Raw genomic sequence first — 25,057 nt, 5'->3', positions numbered from 1 at the left:
CTAGCACAGAGCTCCTAAAACCCTGGGAACTTCCTGAGTGATAAGAGTGCCTTTAGTATGCTAATGAGATGACTCAAGGCAGAGGCCCCTAGATAGCTTTATGATGGGGGGCTGGTTATAAGAAAAATCAACCATTAGATTAGAGGGTTAGAATTTTTAGCCCTATTTCTCAAACCTCTTCATTTGAACATGCTAGAGATGCCATCAGAAATGACTCAGAATACTCATGGCCTTTCTGAGGCTGTTGCTAATTAATTTTTGACTATATTTCCATTTTTAAAACTACCTAAATAATATTTTATGCTCTGTAGATATTACTTGCTTTTTAAGAAATAGGAAGTATATATTAGTAATAACCTGCTGATTCATCCCTTTGCGTCCACTCTTGTCCCACTATATATAGCACATTCCCTGTAAAGCAGCCCAATTTGTAACCAGAGGGCAACCGAGTCCGGGGCTCGTGCTGCCTGTGCCGCTCAGCCAATAGACTGACACAGGAGTTATGATATCTAGAGTAAGCGTTTATTGTCAGAGCACCTGTGATCTGAAAAGGCAGCAGGTTATACACCTTCAAAAACTGTCTTGCCTTCTCAGCCCGGCTTAGGATATTTAAGGAAAAATCTGGGCATTATTCCAGAGGCTACTTGATGGGAATGTTCCGGAGTCTGTCGTGCTTCATGGAGCTGTACCTCTGGTCACAGGGTCCTCCCGTGACGTTAGCAACCCAGTAACAAAGATGGAAGTGTTAGGTAGCTAGTCAGACATGAGCGACAGGGGAACAAAGGAAAGGAGGCTCAGCCTAGAGACCTCTCAAAGAAGACCCTATTGGTAGTTGGAGAATCCCTTCTGCATCCCCAGAGACAAAGGACAGGAGGGGGTCATAATCTATAGCTGGTTTAATCTGGCTACAGATGCCTGTGCAGATGGTACTACCCTAATCTGCCCATAGTCTAAGCCTCATTATGCTGTCATTATAATACTGTGTTTATGCCTGGAAGTTCGTGAAACTAATTATAACAGACTGAATTCTGGGTAAATGCATAGGCGCTAGACAAAGTGTTATATAGCAGCCACGTGTCAGTCAAAATGAGCTCACAGCCAGTCACCTAGGAGTGCCTTCGGAACTACCTATCCCAGCCCTAATATAATTCAGACATCCCTATTTCTGGGTTGTTACAGCTCTCTTCAATGAAATCATGTTCTTCCTTGGAGCCTATTCTGTCTTTCTAAAATATACTTTTAACAAATCTTTTCTAACTCTCACTGACCTGTGATTCTTTCCTGTGTCAATGAGGAAGAACCAGGAAAAATGCTAATTACACTTCTGTACCATTATTCCCCACTTCCCCATGGGGCGACACTGAAGTTCAAATCGTCCCTAACAGTGACTTTTTTTTTTGAGATTTAGAAAAGATTCATTGAAAGAATGTAAAGGCCACCATAAGAAAGGCTGCAACCATGTGGAATTTGGGACATGAAAAGATAAAAGAAATAAAGGAGAGATTCAGTGATAGAGTCATTTTGGTGAGTGCAAGGTTAGAAGGCTACTTACTACTAGTTGGATAATCTTGAGGTTTAGGGTTCCTGAAAACCTTCTGATTAGAATTTCCATTTGAATTACTTAGGACTTTTTGGGGATAAACTAAGTTTTGAGAGGTGGGGGTAGTATTTTCCTATTCTCTAAAATAAAAGGAAAGGCAGCATGATTAATACATTAAATACCAATATAATTTACTCATTTAAAACATTTATAATACTGTTATATACTTTCACTTATTATCTCTTCCTAACTATAAACTTTTGGTGATTTTCTTCTCTTGAATTATATGCAGTATTTATGAATTGGTTTTGTTTTGTGACAGACAGGATAGCCTCTACTAGGTGTCTTTTTTAAAGTGTTGTTTTATTGCAGCAGGTAGTTACCCTCCTAGATTATCTGCCTGACCCTTTTGAGGCTTTTTTTTAAAGTTTCTGGTATTTTTGCTGAATGCCCGGGGTGTTCCCTACTTTATCTTGATCTCTGCTGGTCATAACATGAACACCAGGAGTTTTTCAGACCACACAGTTCCCTGTGATGTTCTTTCTCTGATAATTGCCTAGGAATTGGCAATTTTGGCTTAAAACTTAAGGGAACCCCGTGCAGATTTTTGGAGCACTTTCTCTGAGAGACTCTCTTCTCTCTAGTTCCTTGTCCTGCAGATTCCAGCCACCCATGCTCTCTCATCTCTGTATATCATTAAGACTATGATGTTTGCTCTCTATATATCCCCCTGCCTTGCATCCCAACCTGTAAAGTGCTTTCAGAAAGAAAGTTGCAAGTCAGTGGACTCTCAGTTCAGTCTCTCAACTACCTGTTGATCAACATCTGAAAGATATTTCATATATTTTGAGGGAAGACTAGTTCAATACCACTTACTCCATCATAGTCACAGGTGGAAGTTTCCAGTTGCACTTAGTGAGGAATGGTATTTAAGAACTAAGATCTGGATGCTAACTGTTCTTGTTGTTACTTGGGTATCTTTGATAAATAAATATATTACATATATATACACACATATTTACATTAATGTCTGTATTTGTATTTTGAAAATCACAAGTGTAACTGAGCAAATCTTCACTTCTTTAAAATGACTTCTTTTCTTTCTCCTTGATACAAACTGGCCTTGAGCTCACTTCTTTTCTTTCCTTATCCTTCTGCATACTGCACAACCACTCCCTTACTCATTAAGCCGTTAAGTCAGCATGGAACAGTCTTAGGAACAAAGCCTCAGGTCTGTTGACCAAAGAAACAGTTTCCTTCAAACTAAAGATAACATCTTGCAGCTCCACACTCTCGAATGGAGAACAACACTACCAGCATCCCCTTGAAACCAGACAGGACAACACCATAACTGATATCAAGACTTGATGCAGTGATCAACTACCTCCTACTCTAGCCTCAACCAATCAGTAGAACCCATGACCCCAACTCCCTTAGCTACCATGACTAATGAGTTTTCCCCTGTTTAACTTATCCCCTACAGGCCATCCAGGAGCCAGGTCTTGAGTGCTAGCTCACCTGTGTCACCAGGCTTGGCGCCATTTCCTTAAATAAACCTCTCTTTTATTTGCTGGAAATACTTGTCTGTCTCTTTTGGGTTTGACATTGCAGATGGAATGAACTCTTTGAGTTCAGTAACACAAGTTCATACTGAAAACTCCATTTCCTGTTCATCAGCATAGAATTCATTCTCATCTTATATTCTGTTTTAGTAATTGTAATATGTTTACTCATTTGCTCAGTCCTGTAATACGCACAAAGTAGTTTCAGAATTGTGGTCCATACCACTGTAATGAACACACTTTCTAACCAGGGTAAGATGAACATCTGGAGAGCTTGGGGCTCCAGTGACCAGGTTCTTATCTTATTCCATGAGGAAATTCAAAGGCAAGATGAACAGCAAGCAGGAAAGCACAAGGTTTATTAAAACAAAAGTACACACTCAAGCGAGAAAGAGCGGATAAGAGAGAGCGCGAGTGGGAGAGAGAGAGCGAGAGAGCAAGCAAGGGAGTTGCCTTGCTCAAGATGGCTGGTTATGAACTTTTTGTTCTCCCTGGAGGCAGAGTCTGGAGAAACGTGCTACTGAGGTAGCCTAGTTTTGTCCTCCCAGTAGACAGAGAGCTTGGTTTCCCTCTTTCTCTTCCTCAAATGGTGTTTCTGGAATTGTCATGTCATCAGGTGCATGATGGAAGCTGCAATATTTGCATTGTGGATGAGATCATAATGATATAATTAGTAAAGGTCATGACTCAGCCAAAGATGGTGTATAAGCTGGAAAAGACCGGTTTTGGCTTATCTCCCCTTGCCAGGGCTAAAACAGGGAGATCTGAATAAAGGAAAAACTTGCGGAGCCTTATCCTGGATGGGGAGGGGCTGTCCCTGCACTCTCTGTCTTGTCTCAAAAAGACACTTCGCTTTGAGGAAAAATGAAGCCATGTTTATTAGAGCCTTGAATTCTGATAAAATCCTATGGCAGAGAAGTCCTTTTCATTAAATAGAGTTACTATAAGTGACTTAGAGGAAAATTTATATGTAATTTAAAAAATGTAATTTTTTTAGAGCAGTTTTACATTCATAGCAAATTTGAGGGGAAGGTACAGAGATTTCTCATATACCGCTGTCCGCACACAGGTACAGCTTTCCCCCTTATCAATATCTCTCACCAGAGCAGCACGTTTGTTACAACTGATTAACCTACATTGACACACCATAATTACCCAAAGTCCATAGTTTGCATTAGGGTTCACTCTTGGTGTTGTGTCTTCTATGGCTTTGGACAAAGGCATAAAGTCATGTACCCACCGTTATAATACCATATAGAACATCTCACTGCCCTAAAAAATCCTCCGTGCCTTGCCTGTTCCTGCCCCCACCCTGATACCATTATTGATCTTTTTACTGTCTCCATAGTTTTACCTTTTCCAGAATGTCATATACTTGATGGAATCATACAGTATGCAGCCTTTTAAAATTGAGTTCTTTCATTTAGTAATATGCATTTAAGTTTCCTCCATGTCTTTTCATGCTTTGATAGCTCATTTCTTATAGTTGCTGAATAATATTCCACTGTATAGATGTATCACAATTTGTTTATTCATTCATCTGCCGAAAGACATCATGGTTGCTTCCAAGTATTGACAGTTATGAATAAAACTGCTATAAATATCTATATGCAGATTTTTGAGTGGTCATAAGTTTTCAGCTCCTTTGTATAAATAGCAAGGAACATGATTGTGGGATCATATGGTAAGAGTATATTTAGTTTTATAAAAATCCACCAAACTCTCTTCCAAAAAGACTGTACCAGTTTTTATTCCCACCAGCAATGAAAGAGAGTTTCTGTTGCTCTGAATCTTTGTCAGCATTTGGTGGTGTCAGTGTTCCAGATTTTGGCCATTCTCATAGTGTGTAGTAATATCTCATTGTGCTTTAATTTGCATTTCCCTGATAACATAGGATGTGGAGCATTTTTTCATATGCTTATTTGCCATCTGCATATCTTCTTTGATGAGGTGTGTGTTAAGGTCTTTGGCCCAGTTTTTAATTGAGTTGCTTGTTTTCTTATTGTTGAGTTTTAAGAGTTCCTGTATATGTTAGATTGTAATCCTTTAGCACAGGGGTCCCAACCTCTGGGCTGCGGACTGGTATCAGTCTGTGGCCTGTTAGGACCCCAGCTGCATAGCATAAGGTGAGTGAGTGGCTGGTGAGCAAGCGAAACTTCTGTATTTGCAACCATTCCCCAGTGCTAGCATCACTGCCTCAGCTCTACCTCAGATCATCAGGGATTAGATTCTCATAGGAGCACAGGTTCCTGGTGCCAAAAAGGTTGGGGACCCCTACTTTAGCAAAAGGTGTGTGTTTTGCAGATATTTTTTCCTAGTCTGTGGCTTATCTTCTCATTTTCTTGACTTATCTTTTGCAGAGCAGAAGTTTTTCATTTTAATGAAGTTCAGTATATCCATTATTTCTTTCATGGGTTATGCCTTTGATTTTGTGTCTATAGATCGAATTGGGAAGAACTGACATCTTGACAATATTGAGTCTTTCTATCTATCTAGATAGAATCATCAGTTTGATTTTCTTCATCAGTTTTGTGGTTTTCCTCATATAGATCTTATACATATTTTGTTAAATTTTTACCTAAATGTTTCACATATGGGGTGCTTACGTAAGTAGAATTATTTTCAATTTCAAATTCCACTTGTTCATTGCTAGTGTATAGAAAAGTGATTGACTTTTATATATTAACCCTATATTCTGCAACCTTGGCATAATCACTTATTAGTTCCAGGAATGTTTTTGTCAGTTCTTTTGGATTTTCTACATAGTAGATGATCATATCATCTGTGAACAATGATAGTTTTATGTCTTCCTTCCAGTCTGTATTACCTTCTATTTTCTTTACTTGCATTATTACATTAATACAGGCATACCTTGTTTTATTGTGTTTTGCTTTATTGCACTTCACAGATAATGTGTTTTCATTACCATCGAGGCAAGACCCTTTACTGGCAAAAAGATTGTGACTCACTGAAGTCCCAGATGATGGTTAGCATTTTTTAGCAATAAAGTATTTTTAAATTAAGGCATGTACATTGTTGTTTTTAGACATAATGCTATTGCATACTTAACAGACTACATTGTAGTATAAACAGAACTTTTCTATGTTTACATATGAAAAGATTCATGTGACTCACTTTATTATATTTGCTTCGTTGCCATGGTCTGGAACTGAACCTGCAGTATCTCCAAGGTATGCCTGTAAGGACTTCCAGTACAATAGTGCAAAAGAGTTGTGAGAGGGAGGGGACGTCCTTGCCTTTTACCTGATCATAGTGGGAAAACTTCCAAGTTTCTCACCATTATTATAATGTTAGCTATAGGCATTTTATAGATACTCTTTATCAAGTTGAGGAAGTTCCCCTCTTTCTAATTTATTTAGGGTGTATATTACGAATGAGTATTTGTCAGTGTTTTTTCTGCATCTATTGAGATGATCATATGATATATTTTTTTTAGCTTGCTGTTGTGGTGGATTATTTTAATTGATTTTCAAATGCTAAATTGCCTTATACACCTGGGATAAATCCCACTTAGTTGTGGTGTATAATTTTTTTATATATTGTTGGATTGGATTTGCTAATATTTTGTTGAGGATCTTTGCATCTATATTTATCAGAGAGATTGGCTTGTAGTTTTCTAGTGATGTCTTTGTCTGATTTTGGTATTAAGGTATTGCTGGCCTCATACAATGAATTTGGACGTAGTCCCTGTGCTTCTGTCCTCTGAAAGAAATTGTAGAGAATTGGAATAATTTCTTCCTAAAATGTTTGGCAGAATTTACCAGTGGACTCATCTAGGCGTGGTGTTTTCTGTTTTTGAAGGTTAATTATTGATTGGATTTCTTTAATAGACATAGGTATATTTACATTGTCTGTGTTTTTTCTTGTGTGAATTTGGACAGTTTACATCTTTCAAGGAATTGGTCCCTTTCATATAGATTGTTAAATTTGTGGGCAAGGAGTTGTTCATAGTATTCCTTTATTATACTTTTAATGTTCATGGGATCTGTTGTGAGGTACTCTCTTCCATTTCTAATACTTTTTTTGTGTCCTCTTAGTTTTTTCTTAGCATGGATAGAGGCTTATCTATTTTATTGATCTTAGAGAACCAGCTTTTTTTGTTAATTTTCTCTGCTGATTTCTTGTTTTCAATTTCATTAATTTCTCCTTTATTTCTTCTGCTCACTTTGGACTTTATTTGTTTTCTAGTTCAGTGGAAACCTAGATTTTTGATTTTAGATTTTTTTTTCTTTTATGATATATGCATTTAATGGTGTAAATTTTCCTTTAAGCAGTGTTTTTTCTGTATACCACAAATGTGGATAAGTAAGATATTTTTTTCCCCTTTGGCTTCTTTCAGAATTTTTTCTTTATCTTTGATTATCTGTAGTTTGAAAATGATATGCCTAGGGTTTTTTTTTTTTGGCATTGGTGTTCTTGGTGTTTTCTGCTTAATGTTCTTTGAGCTTACTGGATCTGTGGTTTGGTGTCTGACATTAATTGGGGGAAATTCTATCATTATTGCTTCAAATATTTCTTCTGTTCCTTCTTTTGGTATTCTCATTTTGCGCATACTATACCTTTTGTAGTTTTCTCTTGGTCCTTAGGTATTTCTTTTTTTCAGTCTTTGTTCCCTTTGCTTTTGGGAAGTTTTAGAAGTTTCTGTTGTGGTAGCCTTAAGATTCTTTCCTCAGATCTGTCCTGTCTACTAAGAAGCTCATTAAAGGCCTTGTTCATTTCTGTTATAATGTTTTTGATCTCTAACAATACTTTTTGGTTCTTTCTTAGCGTATCTGTGTCTCTGCTTGCATTGCCTGTCCTTGCATTCTGTCTACTTTACCCATTAGAGCCCTTAGCATATTAATCATTGTTGTTTCAAATCTGATAATTCTAGCATCTCTGCTACATGTTTCTGATCCTTGGTCTGATGCTTGGTCTATCTCTTCAAATTGTGTTTCTGTGTTTTGGAATGCCTCATAATATTTTCTTGATGGCCAAAAGTGATATACTGGGTCAAAGACCTGCTGTAAATAGGGCTTTAGTAATGTGAAGGTATGATGTGGTAGGAGGGGAAATGTTCTATAGTCCTATGATTAGATCTCAGGCTTACAGGAGCCTATGCTTCTGAATTCTGAGCTGTGAACTTCACAAGTGCTTCTCAGTTTTTTCTTTCCCTTTAAGTGAGACTGGATGACTGAGTGGGCCGGATTTGGGTATCTCCCTTCCCCCATCTTAGTTAGGCTCTGATAATACCCCAACCAGGTTAGGCTTTGGTTAACTAGTTTCTCCTGAAGGCAGGCCTTGTTAAGAACTGAGTGCTCTGGTATTTCAGAATAGTTCCTTTTCCCCTCCCCTGGCCAGAAGCAGGAGGGATTTTTCTCCACTATTTACTTTGAGAAGCCGAATAGGCTCCTAGAGGTAAATCTCACGAAATTGTTGGATCCCCCTCGAATTTTTAACCCTCAGAATTGTTTCTCCTGGGTCTCCAGCCATCATTGATTATAGATTAGATTTTCTCTCCCCCATGGCTGGTTCCCTCCCACTGTTCCTGTGTCTGTGCTCTGGTATGTTCTGAATCTCGGAATCTGCCTGTCTCTTCAGTCTTGGGGGCAGCAATTTTCCCTGTGCCCTCACCTCTCTTTCAGATTCTAGACGAGTTTTTGATTCAGTTTGTTCAGCAGCTAGAACCCTCAGATTGGTCTTGATTTGACTGCTCAGGGCCTATGGTGATTAGACCAACCAGGTCTCACCCCTCTACGTGGGAGTGGATTAACTTCTTTCAAAGTACATGGAATATGGGGAGGGAGCGGGATAGAGGGCAGGGGCCAGGACAAAAATAAGGCTACCATTGGGGAATGGAGGAGGGCAATAGATGGTTAGTAGATGGCCAATTTCATTTATTTTAAAAATACCTACTATACTGTCTTCTTTAGGGCTGAACTGTAAAAAAAAAAAAACACATGGATTTCTTTCCCTCTCTCTCCCCTCCCCCACCTTCTCTTTCTTTCTTCCTTCCCTTCCCTGATGGGACCTTCATCGGTTGATTTGGAGGGGAGGCTGTCACATACCTGGTACTGTTCTAGGATCTGGGAATACTGCAGTAAATAAGACAGAAATCACCTGCTCTTGTGGAGCCTCCATAGGCGTGGGTGGAGTGGGAGTGGTGCTGAGAAAGCAAATAATGTAAATGTGTACTGTGTCATATGAGTGCTCTGAATGCAAATAAAACTGGGTAAGAGGAATAAGGAGTTCTCAGCTGACATAGACAGTTGCTGTTCTATATATGGTAAAGAAGGAACCCCTCTCTGAGAAAGAGATAAAAGAGAGAGTCCTGAAAGAAGTGAGTGAGTGAGCCTTGGGGTTACCTGGGGAAGAATGTTTCAGGCAGAGGTAAGCCAAGTACAGAGCCTGGAGGCAACATCATACTTTGCAAGATAATGGAAGAACAGGAAGGTTATTGTCCCTGGAGCAGAGTAGATAAGAAGAAAGGTACTAGGAGGTGATGTCATAGAAGTAGTAGGAATCAAAGTCACATAGAATTTTGGTTTTTACTCTGGGTGAGATGAAAATTGGGGGTGTTTTAAGCTAAGGAATGACCTAATATGACTTAAGTTTTAAAAGGCTTGCTCTGGCCGTGTGTTGAGAATAGACTGTTCCAGAATATCTGTCTTTGATCCTCTACAGTTAAGATCATACTTGGACCAATGTAGTAGTGGTAGAGATGGTAAAAAATTGTTGGAGTCTACATATATTGTATTTTGAAGGTGGAGACAACAGGATTTATTGAAGAAAAGGAGGGTATGGGGAAGAGGAGTCAAGGTTCACTCTGTGTTGATCTGAACATTGGAAGGATGGAGTTACATTTAACTGAGGAGTAGAAGAATGCAGGAAGAATGTGTTCTGGGGGAGGAAATTTAATAGTTGGGGGAAGGAAGGGTTTACTGAGTTTAGGATGCATATTAGACATACAACCAGACATGCCTAGTAGGCAGCTGAGTTTAGGAGTGTGTAGTTCAGGATAAAAATCTGGACAATCATTGGTATACAGGTAGTATTTAAACTTCTGAGTAAATAAAATAAAAACAGTCAATCCAGAAGATGGTTAAAAAGCAGGGAGGGTCAGTGTAAGTGTGCTAAATTCTTTAATCAGAAGACAAATAGCTGGGTTAAAAGAAGTTGTTGCTTTTAAGAAACACCTAAAACATAAGGACATAGGTTGAAAGTCAAAGACTAGAAAAAGATATACCAGTCTAATGCTAAAAGCTAGTATAACTATGTTGATATCAAATAAAATAGACTTTCAAACAAATTTTTATTAGGGATAGTAATTATTAGAGGTAAAGAGAGTCACTGGGTAATAGTAAAAGGATCAATTCCCCAGGTAGGTATAATAATTCTCAACTTTTACATTGTTAAAAACAGCCTCAAAATATATAGCATAAAAATTGATATTGCTATAAGGAAAAATGGATAAATCCACCATCATAATGGGAATTTTTACCACCTTTCTCAGTAATTAAACAGGATAAAAGTCAGTACCTCTATAGAAGATTTGAATAGGTCAGTTAACAAGCTTCACCTTTATATCGTCAGAGTCCCCTAGACCCAAATTTAGTTTTTGAGTTTCTTTTTTGAACAATTCTACTTGTATGAATTGATGTTTCGTGACTTTCATTCTTTCTTAGAGGTCTTCTGAAGAACAGAAACTTTACTTTAAAAAAGCTTAAAACTATTGCTTTTTTGCAGTTACTATGTGGGTAATTGGACTTTTTTCTGAATCTCAGATGCTTTATGGGTTCCTATGTCACTATGTCTTTATATTAGTAATTTTGTCATCCTAAGAATGATTTTATCATTACTCATCAATTATTCTCAACTATGTTAAGAAATATTAAAATAAGAAAATAGAAGAATGAATGGGATTGCCTAGAAGATGCAATAGTCAAATCCTTTCTATTGGATTATCTTTGTTTTTTTATTTCATTGGCTCATGAATTGTATCATCTTTTAAGAAACCGTATATGGAGTCTGGAGGCACAATCTCTGTGGTTTTTCTTTTACCTTTCATTGAACACAGTTGAGAATATAAAATTTTTTATTTTCTATTCTTTATGGCTAAGAGTAGAAAAGTTGATAGAGGAAGACATTTCATAGCTATTATAAGGGTAAAATATTGCTAAAAGAGACAACAGGACTCCAAGCCCTAATCATGATGAAGTTGATCATATGAGTGAAATCTTAGTCTGAATAATCAGATGGTAGTATCTTAGATGAATTTCCTCACACCCAAGAATTGATGAGTGAATAATATATTTCTGTGGTTTATATAAAGAAAATACGGAATTTGTATCCAGTTAGTCATTTAGTAGGGAGAATTTTATCATGCAGTGTTTTGTGACAAGAACTTGGACCATCCCATTTTGCTGAAAGGATGAATGACAGTACTCTTGCATTTCATAAAAAGTTTGTGTATGTATATATACTTGATGTAGCTTCTAAGTGAAAAGTGTTGAAGGCAGATATTTATACAAAGGTGATAGGAAGGGAATAGGTGACAGAAGTGGAAACAAATAATTGGCTCGATCATTCTGACTGATGTTTATAAATTTAAAAATGAAAATAGTTTACAATCTGGGAAGAATATGGCTATCCTCTTCTCAATGAAATTATGAGCCATCAGAAATTTTAAAAGAACTGAATTTCTACAATGTAAGTACAAGAAGAACTAGAAGTAACGATTCTCTATTAGAGATATAGTTGAAATCTAGAAATCAGTTTTTATAAAACTATATGTTACATGTCAATTGAACAGTTTTATTCAAATGATATAGCCCTTTTCGCATGTGTGTTTGTGTGTATGTGTGTGGTATGCGTATGTATGTGAATACACATAGATGTATGTATGTATTTGTAGGTGTGTATGTATTTATGCACATACCAAGAAAAATAAAAATATGGATTTGTTATGTTGACATTTTGACTAAAATTTCTAATACTTTTGCTTTTTCACTGTCTTTCTTTTTTCTGTAAGTTATTTATAAAGTGACCTAAGTATAAAATTCAGAGTCTTTTGGCCCCAGCTGATAAAGGGTGTTGATTATTTTTCCTGGTTTACTGAGGGTTGATATAATGTACATCTGTAGATCATTGCCCTCAGTGGTTGATGACTGTGCATTACTTTTAAGCACACGTGGAATATCTATGAAAATTAACCATCTGCTTGGCTTTAAAACCTGTACAGATTTCAATGGCTGTGTTCTCTGACTACAGGCAGTTAAGATAGAAGTCATTTAGAATAAGGTAATTAGAAAAAGTCCTCTACACTGGGAAATTTAAAATAACTTCTAAATAACTTACAGCTCAACAAAAGAATCTTTATGGAAATTAGAACATACTTAGAATTCTAACAAAATACTTTAAAGGTTGTGTAATATAGTTAAGATTGTTTTTTAGGAAAAAGTAAAGACTCAATAAACTAAGAATCCAACTTAAGAAATGACAAATAAACACAAATAGGGTAGAAGAAAAGAAATGAAGATGAGCACAAACTTCTTATATGGAAAACACACAGTAAGTAGTAAGGATAATAAAGCCCAAAGCTGCTTCTTTGAAAAGTCAGATAGTCAAATCTTCTGGAAAGATTAGTCAAGGATGAGAGAACAAATAAATAATTTTCATATTGGGAAAGGAAGTTATAGGTATAAATTCCACAGAGATTAAACTGGTAAGATAATATTAAGACTAACTGATGCCAATAAATTTGAAATTTTAGGTAGAATAGATAAATAATTGGAAAATAAAGCTTAACCAGAACTGATTTAAGAAATAGAAAATTTGACTAATCCAGAACAGTGACAACACCTGGCCACAGTGACTGCAGAGGAACATTCTTCCCAAACATTCATGGAATGGATAATTCCAATCTTATATATGTTCTTTGAGAAAATAAGAAAAAAGGTTCTTTCCCAGCTGCTTTTGTGAGGCCAGGATAACCTTGATACAGCCACCATGAAAGAGCAGTGCAGGGAAGGGAAACAACAGATTGGTCTCCGGTTTTAGGTTGACACCTCCGCAGGTCACAGGGAGCAGCAGCATCTCCATGGTGGTGCTTAGAGATTAAGATATAGATTGAGCCCCCTGGAAATCTTTGGTTATCTTGACCTGATGTTTGGATTGAATGGAGAAAATAAAAGCCTGTTTGGAGTTGGGCGCAAGGAAGACGAGGGTATATGGATGCCGGCACATGTATATTATTTGGAAAGATTCAGAAATGATGACTTTGATTACTGCACAATAATGCTCTACAAATTTGTGAAGCATTTCATCTTTTACTACTGAGAATGCAACTTAAAGCTACCATTTCTCATTCAATTAGATGAGCAAAACTTACTAAGTGTGATAATACTGGGCCCTGGTGATAATGCGGAGCAGTGCACAGATGGCAATGTATGGGGGTAGAAACACTTTTGAAAACAATTTGGTAATAACTTTTAAAGATTGTCGTTTGCATTTTATATGACCCAGGACTACACACTCCAAGGAAAATGACTTAAAGCAATGATCCTCCAGACCGAGGCTGGACTATTTCGAGGCATTCAGGTTGTACAGATAATTTTAAAGGGATCTAGCTAATACACAACATATGTAGTCCTTTATAAAACTTTTCATGCTGATCTCTTTATCGTCTTTATCATCTTCCCTTTCATAGTTGCCTTTTCATTTTACAACAGTCAGTCCTGATCTTACTTTGGGAGGGAAATAAGCTTCTGAATTGCCAAAAAGAGAGGTCTTTTAAAATACTAATGTTGAGAATTTCAGCTGGGATCTTGTTCTTTATCTGGTAGTTTCTAGTTCTTTGCTTTTAGCATAATTTAAAGACAACAACATGGAATTGTTATGGAATTGTTAAATGCTTCTTGACTGCTATGTGATTTTTGGGAGGCATTGGCTCTAAAGGAGTTAAAAGAATTGGTTGACATTGATGAACTAAAACTCCTTTGTTTATGTGATAAAGTTTTCTCAGCATGAGTAAAATTAATAATAAACTTCACCTCATTCTAGCAATAAATTATTTTCATGTGTAGATATGTGAAATAATAGAATGAGAGGAAATAGTTCCATCCGTCTCATTTAAATACATTTCCAATAAACATTTACTTTTAATATCTAACAGTTATCAGATTTGCAATATAGTTATGCTTCAGTCAGTTGTGTGCTAATAATACTTGTAATGAAAAGTCAGTCCAGAGGAAAACTTTTAAGCTTAGTGCTTTATAGTTGTAGGAAATTTAATAAAAATAATTTATATGCATATTTTGTTGCAAAGAAATGTGACAATAATCAATAAAAAGATTTTTAAGCATAAACACTGATACATCAGAGGAAAAGAAATATAGGAAAGTGGAATTGAAATAACAGTTCATACAGGAAAGAAATGATGTAATATTTCTTATTGTAAAGCAAGGATTATTTGTATGTTTTAAACATGGGTGATTTAGAGAATCATATCACTGTGATATGTAGATTCCACTGGATACTTTTACAGTGATACATACATATAATTGTATTTAAGATGCCAGTGTTTACAGTGCACTGCAACCCTTGCAACTGTTTAAACTTAAATGATGAAAAATTTTAGATGTCAGTATAAAAATATTTAAGGGGGGACATTGTTTTTTAAAATTCTTTTTAGCAGCAGTAGGAACATAAGGTTGAACACCATTTGCTTAAAGTGTTAGACCTCAGGGGGATGGTAAAATTCATTGGGGGGCATTGGAATTTGGGGGTCATTTTTGGTTGCCACAGTGATTGAGGGGTTTTCTTGTCATTTGATTAATTAGGAACCAAGGAAGCTAAACATCCTGTAGTGTACAACAAAGAATATTATTGTTTCCCATAACTTTTCTAAGGTCCCACTGGACTGGTCCACTGCAAATATAAATAAGTAGAAATTTAATGCAAAATAATCCTAAAGCATATTTAAAATAGTTTATTAAAAAAAACAGGAATTTTAGGAGAGGGCCATTTTAGTGAGCAGTATTTAAATGGAATAAGTGAAATCACTTATTCTCATGATTTGTGAATTATTTTGGCTATTCACGTATAATTAAGTCTGCTAATAATGGCAGCTTTATTTTTTTCCCTTCTGATCCTTGTAATTTTAAAATATTTCTCATTACATGAATGAGTACTATCTCTAGAAGTGATAAAGAACACTCATGTCTCATTCTTGATCTCTGAGAGGAAGTTTTCTATAATTGACCATTAAAGGTGATGTTAGCTATAAGTGTTTTATAGTTATTCTTTATGAGATTAAAAAAATATTCTCTTTTTCTAGTTTGCTATGAATTTTTAATTAAGAATAAGTGTTGATTATGACACAAAAAACAAAAGTGATAAAAGAAAAAAATTGATAAGTTGGACTTAATTAAAATCAAAACTTAAAAATCCAACAAGAAAGTGAAACAATAAGCCACAGGCAGGGAGAAAATATTTGTAAACCATATTTCTGAGAAAGGACTTTTATTCAATATACAACTCTTAAACTCAGTAAGAAGAAAAATTATCCAGTAAAAAAATGAGTAAAAGATTTGAATAGACATTTCTGCAAAGAAGCTGTGTGAATGGCTAATAAGCACCTGAAAAGATGCTTAACTTCATTAGTCATTAGGGAAATTCAAATTTAAAACCATTATAGTACCACTTCCTACTCAGTTAAATGGCTATAATCAAAAATACAGACTAATATTGGTGATTATGTAGAACAACAGAGACCCTTAGGTATTGCTGATAGGAATGTAAACCTGTGCAGCCACTGCAAAAAACGGGCAGTTTTATTAAAAATGTAAGTTAAATAGGAATTTACAATATGACCTAGCAATTCTACTTCTGTGTGTCTATCTGAGGGACAAATGAAAACATTTATCTTCACAAAGACTTGTATGCAAATGTTCTTAGAGTATTTTTCATAATATTACTTTCTACTTTCCAAATAGAAACAACCCAAATATTCATTGTCTTTACAATGGAATGCTATTTGGTAATAAAAAATAAAAAGTGCTGAATAATTCTTGTAATATGGACGAATCTGAAAAACACAGAAGAAAGACACAGAAGACCATATGCAGTCATATGCTTCTTATTGACCGGAACACATTTTGAGAAATGCTACATTAGGTGATTTTGTCGTCACGTGAATACCGTAGAGTGTACTTACACAAACCTAGATGGTATAGCCTACTACTGTAATTGTATGTGCTATACTTTTATAGGACTGACAGTGCAGTAGGATTGTTTATACCACCATCACCACACATGACTAGTGTGTTGTGCTAAGATGTCACTAGGCTATAGGAATTTTTCAGCTTCATTATAATCTTATGAGACCATCATCTGGTTCATTGTTGAGCAAAACATCCTTATGTGGTGCATTACTATGTTGTTTGAATTTATTTATATAAAAGTCCAGAAAAGGCAAAGTTATTGGAAAATGGATTGGTGGTTGCCTGGGGCTAGAGACAGGAAGAGGGAATGATTACAAATGGGTATAAGGGATCTTTTTGTAATAATGGAAATATTTTAAAACTGAATTGGGATGATATTTGTAAAACTCTGTATATTTACTAAAAGTAATTGAATTGCATGCTTAAAATGACTGAATTTTATTTTATGTAAATTATACCTCAATGAAGATGTTAAGGAATGTGTTGAATTTTATCAAACTATTTCTATACCTACTGAAAATTTCTATGATTTTCACCTTTTTTCCATTAATTTCATAAATTAAAAAATTTATTATTAAACCAGTCTTGAATATTGGACTGAATATAACTTGGTCTTAATGTATTTTATTTATTTTACTAGCAGGTATGATTTACCGATATTTTCTTTAAGAGTGTTTGAGAAAGGTTGGCCTGTCACATTTTTTTTTTCCTTACAATGTTCTTATCAAGTTTTTGTTTTTCTGTTCTTCATATAAGTGTTTGTAAGGTTAATGTTAAATATTTTTTTTTTCATTAAATGTTTGGAAAAATTGATTGTTGGAGCCATATGGGCAAGCAGTTTTCTGTGTAAGAAAGTTTTTAATTACATATTCAATTTCTTTATTATGTATTTGTGTTTTCAGATTTTCTATTTTCTTAGTTTTAATAAGTTGTGTTATTCTAGGAATTTGTCCACTTCATGTGCTTTTTCAAATTTATTGGGTCAAGGTTGTTAATAATATTCTCTTAATATTTTAATGTCTGTAAAGTCCTTGGTATTATTTCTCCTTTTCATTCTTGATTTTGGGATTTGTGACTTCTCTGATTGTCCATGACAAGTTGTACTAAAAGGTCTATCATTTATTTATTTATTTTCAAAGAATCGGCTTTGATTTTTCTCTCTTGCACATTTGCTTTGTATTTTAAAAAGTTTGCTTTCATTTTGCTATTTCTTCTGGTTTGAGATTTTTTCCTATCTCCTACTTCCTACTTCTTGAAATGATATTGTCTGATAAGGATATTAGCTTGCTTGCTTTATCAGTTACTTTGAGGGGTCTGTTATAATCTACTGTGATTGTAGATGTGTCAGTTTTTCTTTTTGGTTCTGTCCATTTTTGGTTTATATAATTTCGTGTCTTATTTTATGTATTCCAATTTAGAATTCTTATGAATTTTTTAGATCATCATATTTATTATTATAAATGACCCGCTAGGTTTAGTGATGCTTCTTGCCTTAAGTCTCTTTTGTCAGAGATTTGATGACTGTACAAGTTTTCTTTTGGTGAATGTTTGCTTGTTTTTCACCCTTTTACTGTAGCCCTTATATTTTAAGGTATGTCTCAAGCAGTGGATAATAAGATTTTAAACTCTACTGTCATAATCTTCCTGAAGATTTCCTTTTTTTTTTTTTTCTTTTTTTGGTGTTGGCCTTTAGTCTGTGTATGTGTGTGTAAAATGCCTTTACTTCACCATTATTTTTTGAAGTATGGGCTTGCTTAGTCTAGGATTCTAGATTGGTACTTACTTTCTTTCCCTACTTTAAAGATACCATTCATTTTCTGTTCAGAAATTAGTTTGATGTCTTAATTGTGTTTTGGCAGCTTCTAAGATTTTCTTTTTGATTTTGGTTTTTAGCAGTTAATCTTGGTATGATTTTGTTTATCCTGTTTTATATTTAACCTTTAGAGATCTCAGCTGAAAGCCTAGAGTGTTCCTCCTTGGCAAGCCCTGGGCTCTAATTTTGTCTCCCATTGTTTAGAAACTTAAATTTTCTTTGAAGCCCTTTCACAGACCAGCTGGCTTAGTATTTCACCATTGCTTTCACACAGCTATCTTAAATATTTTATCCAGTGTCTCCTGGAAGAATTGATCTGATAATAAGCTATGCTGTCAGAGCGTCAGAGCTGGTGATGAAAGTCCATGCACTTTTTTTTTTATTTTTAAGATGAACAATGTTACAGAATTATTGTTGCTCATGGGAATGATTCTTTAAAGAGGGATACTGTTAATGATGGGAGCCAGTAAGAGGATAATTGCTGAAATGATGTTTCTGAAAGAGGTGTAATCTAGTGCATAAGGGCACAGTTGACCTCCATTATAAATTAATCCACCCATAGTAACTAACAGGAGGGAAGGCAGAGTATGTGGGTTCAAATCCTGGTTGGTGGATAGATTTGGTGGTGGAGCTAGTGAAATTTCTCTTCTGAATGCTTTTGTTTTCTTAGTAAATTATATTGGGATTGAGTAGGAGGTTTTGAGGTTTGAGGAGAGATGGAAGTTACAAAATGGTCTGTAGATGAATAGGAGAGCAAATGGAGTAGGGGAATATAGTAGGATTGCTAGGCAGCCTAAGGGCTCACCTGAGGTGAGTGAGTAGTCATGGACTTAGAGGATTTCAAATGTAAAAAGTAAATGCTTTTAAACATTTTGAAAAGTTAATTTGAAAAGTAAAAACTAAAAATATTTGGCTTCAAATAAAACTTTGGACACTGTTATATAAAAAATTTATGGTCCCAGAAGGGATAAGGAGTGAAACTGTATTTTTAGGTTCTTAATGTGGTTGCAGGGTGTGTTTCCAAGGTAAAAATGGAAAGGAATGTTAAAAATTTTCAAAAGTCTTGTCAGGGTCTCAGTACAAATGTGTAACATTCCTTGGATAAAGGTAATTATTTCTAAAATAAACCTTGAATCCCAAAGAAGTCCCACACCAATGTGCACATAAGGCTGCACTTATATCTTCCAAAGCTCTCCACTGGGACTGGTGGGCAGTGAATGGGCCACATGTGTCAGGAATCCAAACCTTGATTTCCTTTAGCTTCTAAGTCTCTAACCTGAGCGTGGTTTTGAAAGCATGCTGTGTGGTCACAGAGTCAGAATATTGGTGAAAGCCCCCTTTGCAGCATTAGTTGCTGTGTTAAAGGGCACCCTCATGGCCAGAGGACTTGATGGATCCCATGATGTACTTACAGGGGCTTTTTCTGGACCAGCTCTTCTGGAGTCCCTGTCTGTCTTCTCTTCATTACTTTGGTTCCTCTTTCATCTAATTCCCTTTCTCACATTGTCCTGCTTTATCTGCTTTTATTAACTAATACGTATTAGCCAATATATACTAACAACATTTTATATTCTCAATTTAAAATTATATTCTCAATGTTAAATGGCAGTGAGTTGAACCATTATTTTTTTTTTTTTAACAAATACATCCTACTAGTTTAGAAAATTTGACCCTAGTAACATTTTTCTTTCATGCTAAGTTTTAATAATTCTTGGAAAAATTAATTATGAACATATGTTAGGTATCTAAGACTAACATATTGAGTACCTACCACCTAACTTAAGCAGTACAATATTACAAATAAGATTGAAGTCCTCTGTGCCCATTGGCAGTCACATCTTACTCCCTCACCGACATCTTACTCCCTCACCTAGAAGTCACTACCAGTTGAATCTGATATTTATCATTTCCATGTATGTTTTATATCCCCAAAAAGCATTCTTTTGTAAAAACTTAATGTAAATGGTTATTAGCCTGTGTTCTTTCTGTAATTTTATATAATTATATATCCTTCCACATTTTTAGATTTACCCATATTCATACTCTTCTATCATTTTCATGCGGCACATGTAACATTTCATTGTATATGTCCCAGTTTTATTAAGAATCTTTCGATCGCTATTTAGGTTATTTCAGTTTTTTGCTGTTTTATGTATGTTCATTGAATGTTATTGTTCATATTTCCTTTGGACATGTCTTTGAGAGATTTTCTATGGGGTGTGTGTGTGTGTGTGTGTGTTTATGTGTGTGTCTGTACATATACTTAAGAACTGATGGATTGTAGGGTTTGTGCTTTGTCAACTACAGTTCTCACTCCACAGGAAGTATGTGGGCTCTAAATGTCCCAACCTCAGCTGGTACTTGATATTATGTCTAGTCATGATTAACTTATAATGGACTAATAATAGAGTAAGTAGCTGAGTATATGCCTTCTATGCTGTAATTTTACTTCGTTTTCTGTTTCTTTAAATGGGGACCTACCCTCCACAGATAGTTTAATTCTGTTAAAAAGAACGTTGAGCCACAGAGTAAATGATCTCTTAAAGAATTCTTTATATTTATTTTTCTCTATTCCAAAGTTATGATTCTGTGATAAAGTGATAATTACAAAATTGTCAGTTTGCTCATACTTTTAAAGCCAGTGATTCTCAAATGTGATCTGCAGTTATCAAGGCAGGCATCCATGAAATGATTTTCACAGCAGTAATATGTGATTTGCCCTTTTCACTGGGTTGACATTTGCACTGATGGGACAAAAAGCAATGATGGGTAAAACTACCAACATCTTTGCAAGAACGAAGGAAGTGGCATCAATCTGTAGTTATTTATGTTAACACATATGGGTTTGTTTGTATTATTAAATGAATAAATAGTAAAAAAATTTGTAGTTTCAATTTCTATTAGAATATAAAAACATTTACTCTAAACAAAGTCTCTTACTCTTAAGAGTTCAAAGGGGTCTTGATACCACAAAATTTGAGAACCACTACTTTAAGCTCTTAGTAGATGTATGAACAGATATGTTATTCTCCCTGATGCTGGTCATGGAGAAGGAAAACTTAGGTAATGTAATTTCTTTAACTGATAAATTCAGTCATCTTTCATGTTATATGAATTTTAAATAAATTTTCAATTTATCGTGTTAAAATTTTGTTTATAACTAGATTATACCTGTAAATAAAATACTTTGCAGGTGCTGACCTTAAGGAAAGAGTCAAAATGAATTCCAGTGAAGTTGGTCCTTTTGTATCGAAAATAAGGGCAGTGATAAATGAAATCGGTAAGCACAATTAAATTCTCATTTTAGCATGCTGAAGATGACATTAAATGTCAGATTTAAAAAGTCGCACACTGTCAACTTTTAAAATTTGGCCAAGATACTTAGATAATCGTGACCTATAGCTGGTTGTTGTAAAATAGATGTAATATATTTGATTTGATATTTGTGAAGAATAAAGAGGCCTCCTATGACCTATGAAGATAGTTATTAGAAAACAAAGAGAATAATTTGGCATAAGCCTTTAACTTAAAGTATATCTCTTAAATAATTGTGTATACAAACATATTTATAGATTTGGAATTTTTTTGTTTTTTACATAAATAGGGTCATAATGTTTTCTTAGAATTACAGACTTACATGTAATATTTGTATTATAGTACATATCAGTAATTTATTATAAATATTTTTTAATGTATTGCTGAATGGTAATCCACAAAATACTCTTATTCAAAATTTTAAATTATTTTTTCTTTTTAGAAGTTCTTTCTATATTAGTGAACATTTGTTTTGTTTTTGTTTTTGTTTTTGTTATTTATAAACAAGCAGTGAATGTCTTTGTACAAAGTCTTTCAGAACATTAGGATGTGTATTTATTGGATAAATTCAAAAACATAGAATTACAGTTCTAAATATGTGTTCATTTTACATTTTAATAAACTCTACTAGATTATAGTCCAGATAGATTGTAATAATTTGTATTCCCATCAGTTATTTTTCTAGAGCAGTTCGTTCACATCAATGTTGAGGGGAAGGTACAAAGATTTCTCATGTACTCCCTGCCTCCACATGTGATATACATAGCCTCTCCCATTATCGACATTCTGTACCAGAGGGATACATTTGTTACAACTGATGAACCGACTTTGATACATTATAATCATCCAAAGTCCATAGTTTACTGTGGGATTCACTCTTGGTATTGGACACTCTGTAGGTTTGAATAAATGTAAAATGACATGTATCTATCATTATAGTATCATACAGAGTATTTTTACTGCCCTAAAAATAAATCTCCTGTGCTTGGCCTAGTCATCCCTACTTCCCCTCTGGCAACCGCTCTTTACTGTCTCCATAATTTTACATTTGTAGAATGTCATGTAATTGGAATCATACAGTTTGTATGTAGCCTTTTCAAATTGGCTTCTTTCACTTAATAACATGCATTAAAACTTTGTCCATGTCTTTTTATGCCTTGATACCTTATTTTTAGTGAATTATATTCCATTGTTTGGATGTACCACAATTTATCCATTCAGTTACCAGAGGACATCTCGGTTACTTACAAGTATTGGCAGTTATGAATAAAACTGCTGTAAACATCTGTGTGTAGGTTGCTTTGTGGATATAAGTTTTCATTTCCTTTGGGTAAATACCAAGGAACACAGTTGTTGGATCATATGGCAAGAGTCTGTTTAGTTTTGTAAAAAATCTGCCTGTCTTCAGGTAAACATACCATTTTGCATTCCCACCAGCAATGAATGAGAGTTTCTGTTGCTCTGAATCCTTGTCAGCATTTGGTGGTGTCGGTTACCGATTTGGCCATTCTTATGGGTGTGTAGTTGTGTCTCTTAATTTGCATTTCTCTGATCACATATGATGGGGAGCATTTTTTAATTTGTTTACTTGCCATATCTTCTTTGGTGAGGTGTCTGTTAAGGCCTTTGGCCCAGTTTTTGAGTTACTTGTTTTCTTATTGTTGAGTTTTAAGAGTTCTTTGTATATTTTGGATAACAGCCCTTTATCAGTTGTGTCTTGCAAATATTTTCTCAAAGTCTGTGGCTTATCTTCTCATTCTCTTGACATTATCTTTTGCAGAGCAGAAGTTTTTCATATTAATGAAGTTTAGCATATTCATTTTTTCTTTCATGGATCATGTCTTTGGTGTTACACAGTAGTTTCCTCCTTATCTGCAGTTTCTCTTTTTGTGGTTTCAGTTACCTGTGGTCAATCAGGGTCTAAAAATATTTAATGGAAAATTCCAAAAATAAGCGATTAATAAATTTAAATTGTACCATTCTGAATAGTATGATGAAATCTTGTGCCATCTCACTCCGTCCTACCTGGGATGTGAATCATCCCTTTGTTCAGTATATCCATGTTATATAGGATGTCTACTTATTAGTTACTTAGTGGCTGTCTTGGTTATATCATGGTACTGCAGTGTTTGATATTCATTTAATCCTTTTAGTAGTCTAAGGCTAAGTTGCTATCTTATTCACCTCACTTTATCTAATCACATAGGCATTGATTGTATCATCTCACATCACACTTTATCTAATCACATAGGCATTGATTGTATCATCTCACATCACAAGAACAAGGGTGAGTAGAATACAGATGATATTTTAAGAGATCACATTCATATAACTTTTATTGTAGTATATTATAATTGCTTTATTTTATTATTCTGTTTAATGTCTTACTGTGTGTAACTTATAAATTAAACTTCATTATAGGTTTGTACATATAGGAAAATTATAGTATATGTAGGGTTTGGTATGTACTTGTGGTTTCAGGCATCTGCTGAAAATACTGTGAAAATCATTATGGCAATGAATGTGAAATTTCTGTTTCAAGAACATAATCTAGAATAGTCATTTAACTACTGAAGAAATTGAATCAGTAGTTAAAAGTTTTTTTGACAGAAAGAAAAGTACCAGGCCTTTTTTACATGTCAAATGATTAACATTTCTGTTGCTTTTCCTAGCCTGTAAGGAACAGATTATTATAATCTTATACAAACTTACTACAGAGCGTTAGAGTGAGAGTTCATTCTTAAACTTACTATTTCAGATCAGTATAACTTTCATATATAAACATGACAAAAACAATGAAGAAATAAATAAAAGGAGCCAGTTTCAATTGTGAATATAGATGAAATCCAGTTGGTTTTAAAAAAGGACCAAATTGAATTTTCCAAGGAATATAAGGAGGAGAGTGAGATTTCCACTTAAAAATATTAAATTTAATTCACGACATTAGCCAATTAAAATAAGAACATATGTTTTTGCAGTAAATTGATACAAAGAATTTGAGAGATGTCAAATCTAGTCATAGAAAAAGCTCAAGGCAAATTGGGAATAGAAGGGAACTTCCTTAGCATGGTGAAAGATATGTTTCTTAGTAGTAAAATGTAAAAGTCCTGCCCTGTATCAGAAGACAAGAAATAGAAATAAAGTAATGATTGAAAAAGAATATAACACTGTCCTTCTCAAGTGATATGATTGTCTCCATTGAAAATATGAGGATCAACAAATGACTGGAAATGAGTGTCACAAGATAGCTGAATATAAGATTCATATTTAAAATTAATCAATTGGCTATCTTTATACCAGCACCAGACAGATAGCAGTCAAAAAGATACCATTTACAGTAGGAACAAAAATAGATTTAGAAATATGTGCAAGCTATATGGGAAAAATTTTGAAATTTCATTTTAAGACATTAAAGAATTAAATGGAGACATTATTTCTTGAATAGGAAGATTCAGTATCAAAAAGAGGATTCTCACAAATGATTCAATGTACAGATTCCATTTAATTACATTTGAATTCTCAGCATTAATTTTGTAAAAAATTTGAGCATAAAGAGGCCCCAGAATAACCAAGCCTGCCTAGAGAAGAAACCGAGGAATCTTAC

At 34.7% G+C, this 25,057-nt stretch overlaps 1 protein-coding gene across 3 annotated transcripts in view; it reads left to right on the top strand.

Annotated features, from left to right (window-relative positions):
• AUH (AU RNA binding methylglutaconyl-CoA hydratase) overlaps nucleotides 1-25,057 on the top strand; it is a 146,243-nt gene that overhangs the window by 27,009 nt on the left and 94,177 nt on the right. For 2 of the 3 annotated variants that reach the window (XM_011382229.2, XM_023524483.1), the window contains one exon: nucleotides 21,332-21,418. The exons of the other annotated variant lie outside the window; for it this stretch is intronic. In XM_011382229.2, the coding sequence (XP_011380531.1) occupies nucleotides 21,332-21,418 (87 nt within the window). The remainder of the gene's footprint in view (nucleotides 1-21,331; nucleotides 21,419-25,057) is intronic. 3 annotated transcript variants of the gene reach the window in all.

This window comes from Pteropus vampyrus, unplaced genomic scaffold, assembly GCF_000151845.1.
Source record: "Pteropus vampyrus isolate Shadow unplaced genomic scaffold, Pvam_2.0 Scaffold469, whole genome shotgun sequence".
Taxonomy (NCBI): Eukaryota; Metazoa; Chordata; class Mammalia; order Chiroptera; family Pteropodidae; genus Pteropus; species Pteropus vampyrus.
This window is presented reverse-complemented; position numbering and strand designations above follow the sequence as displayed.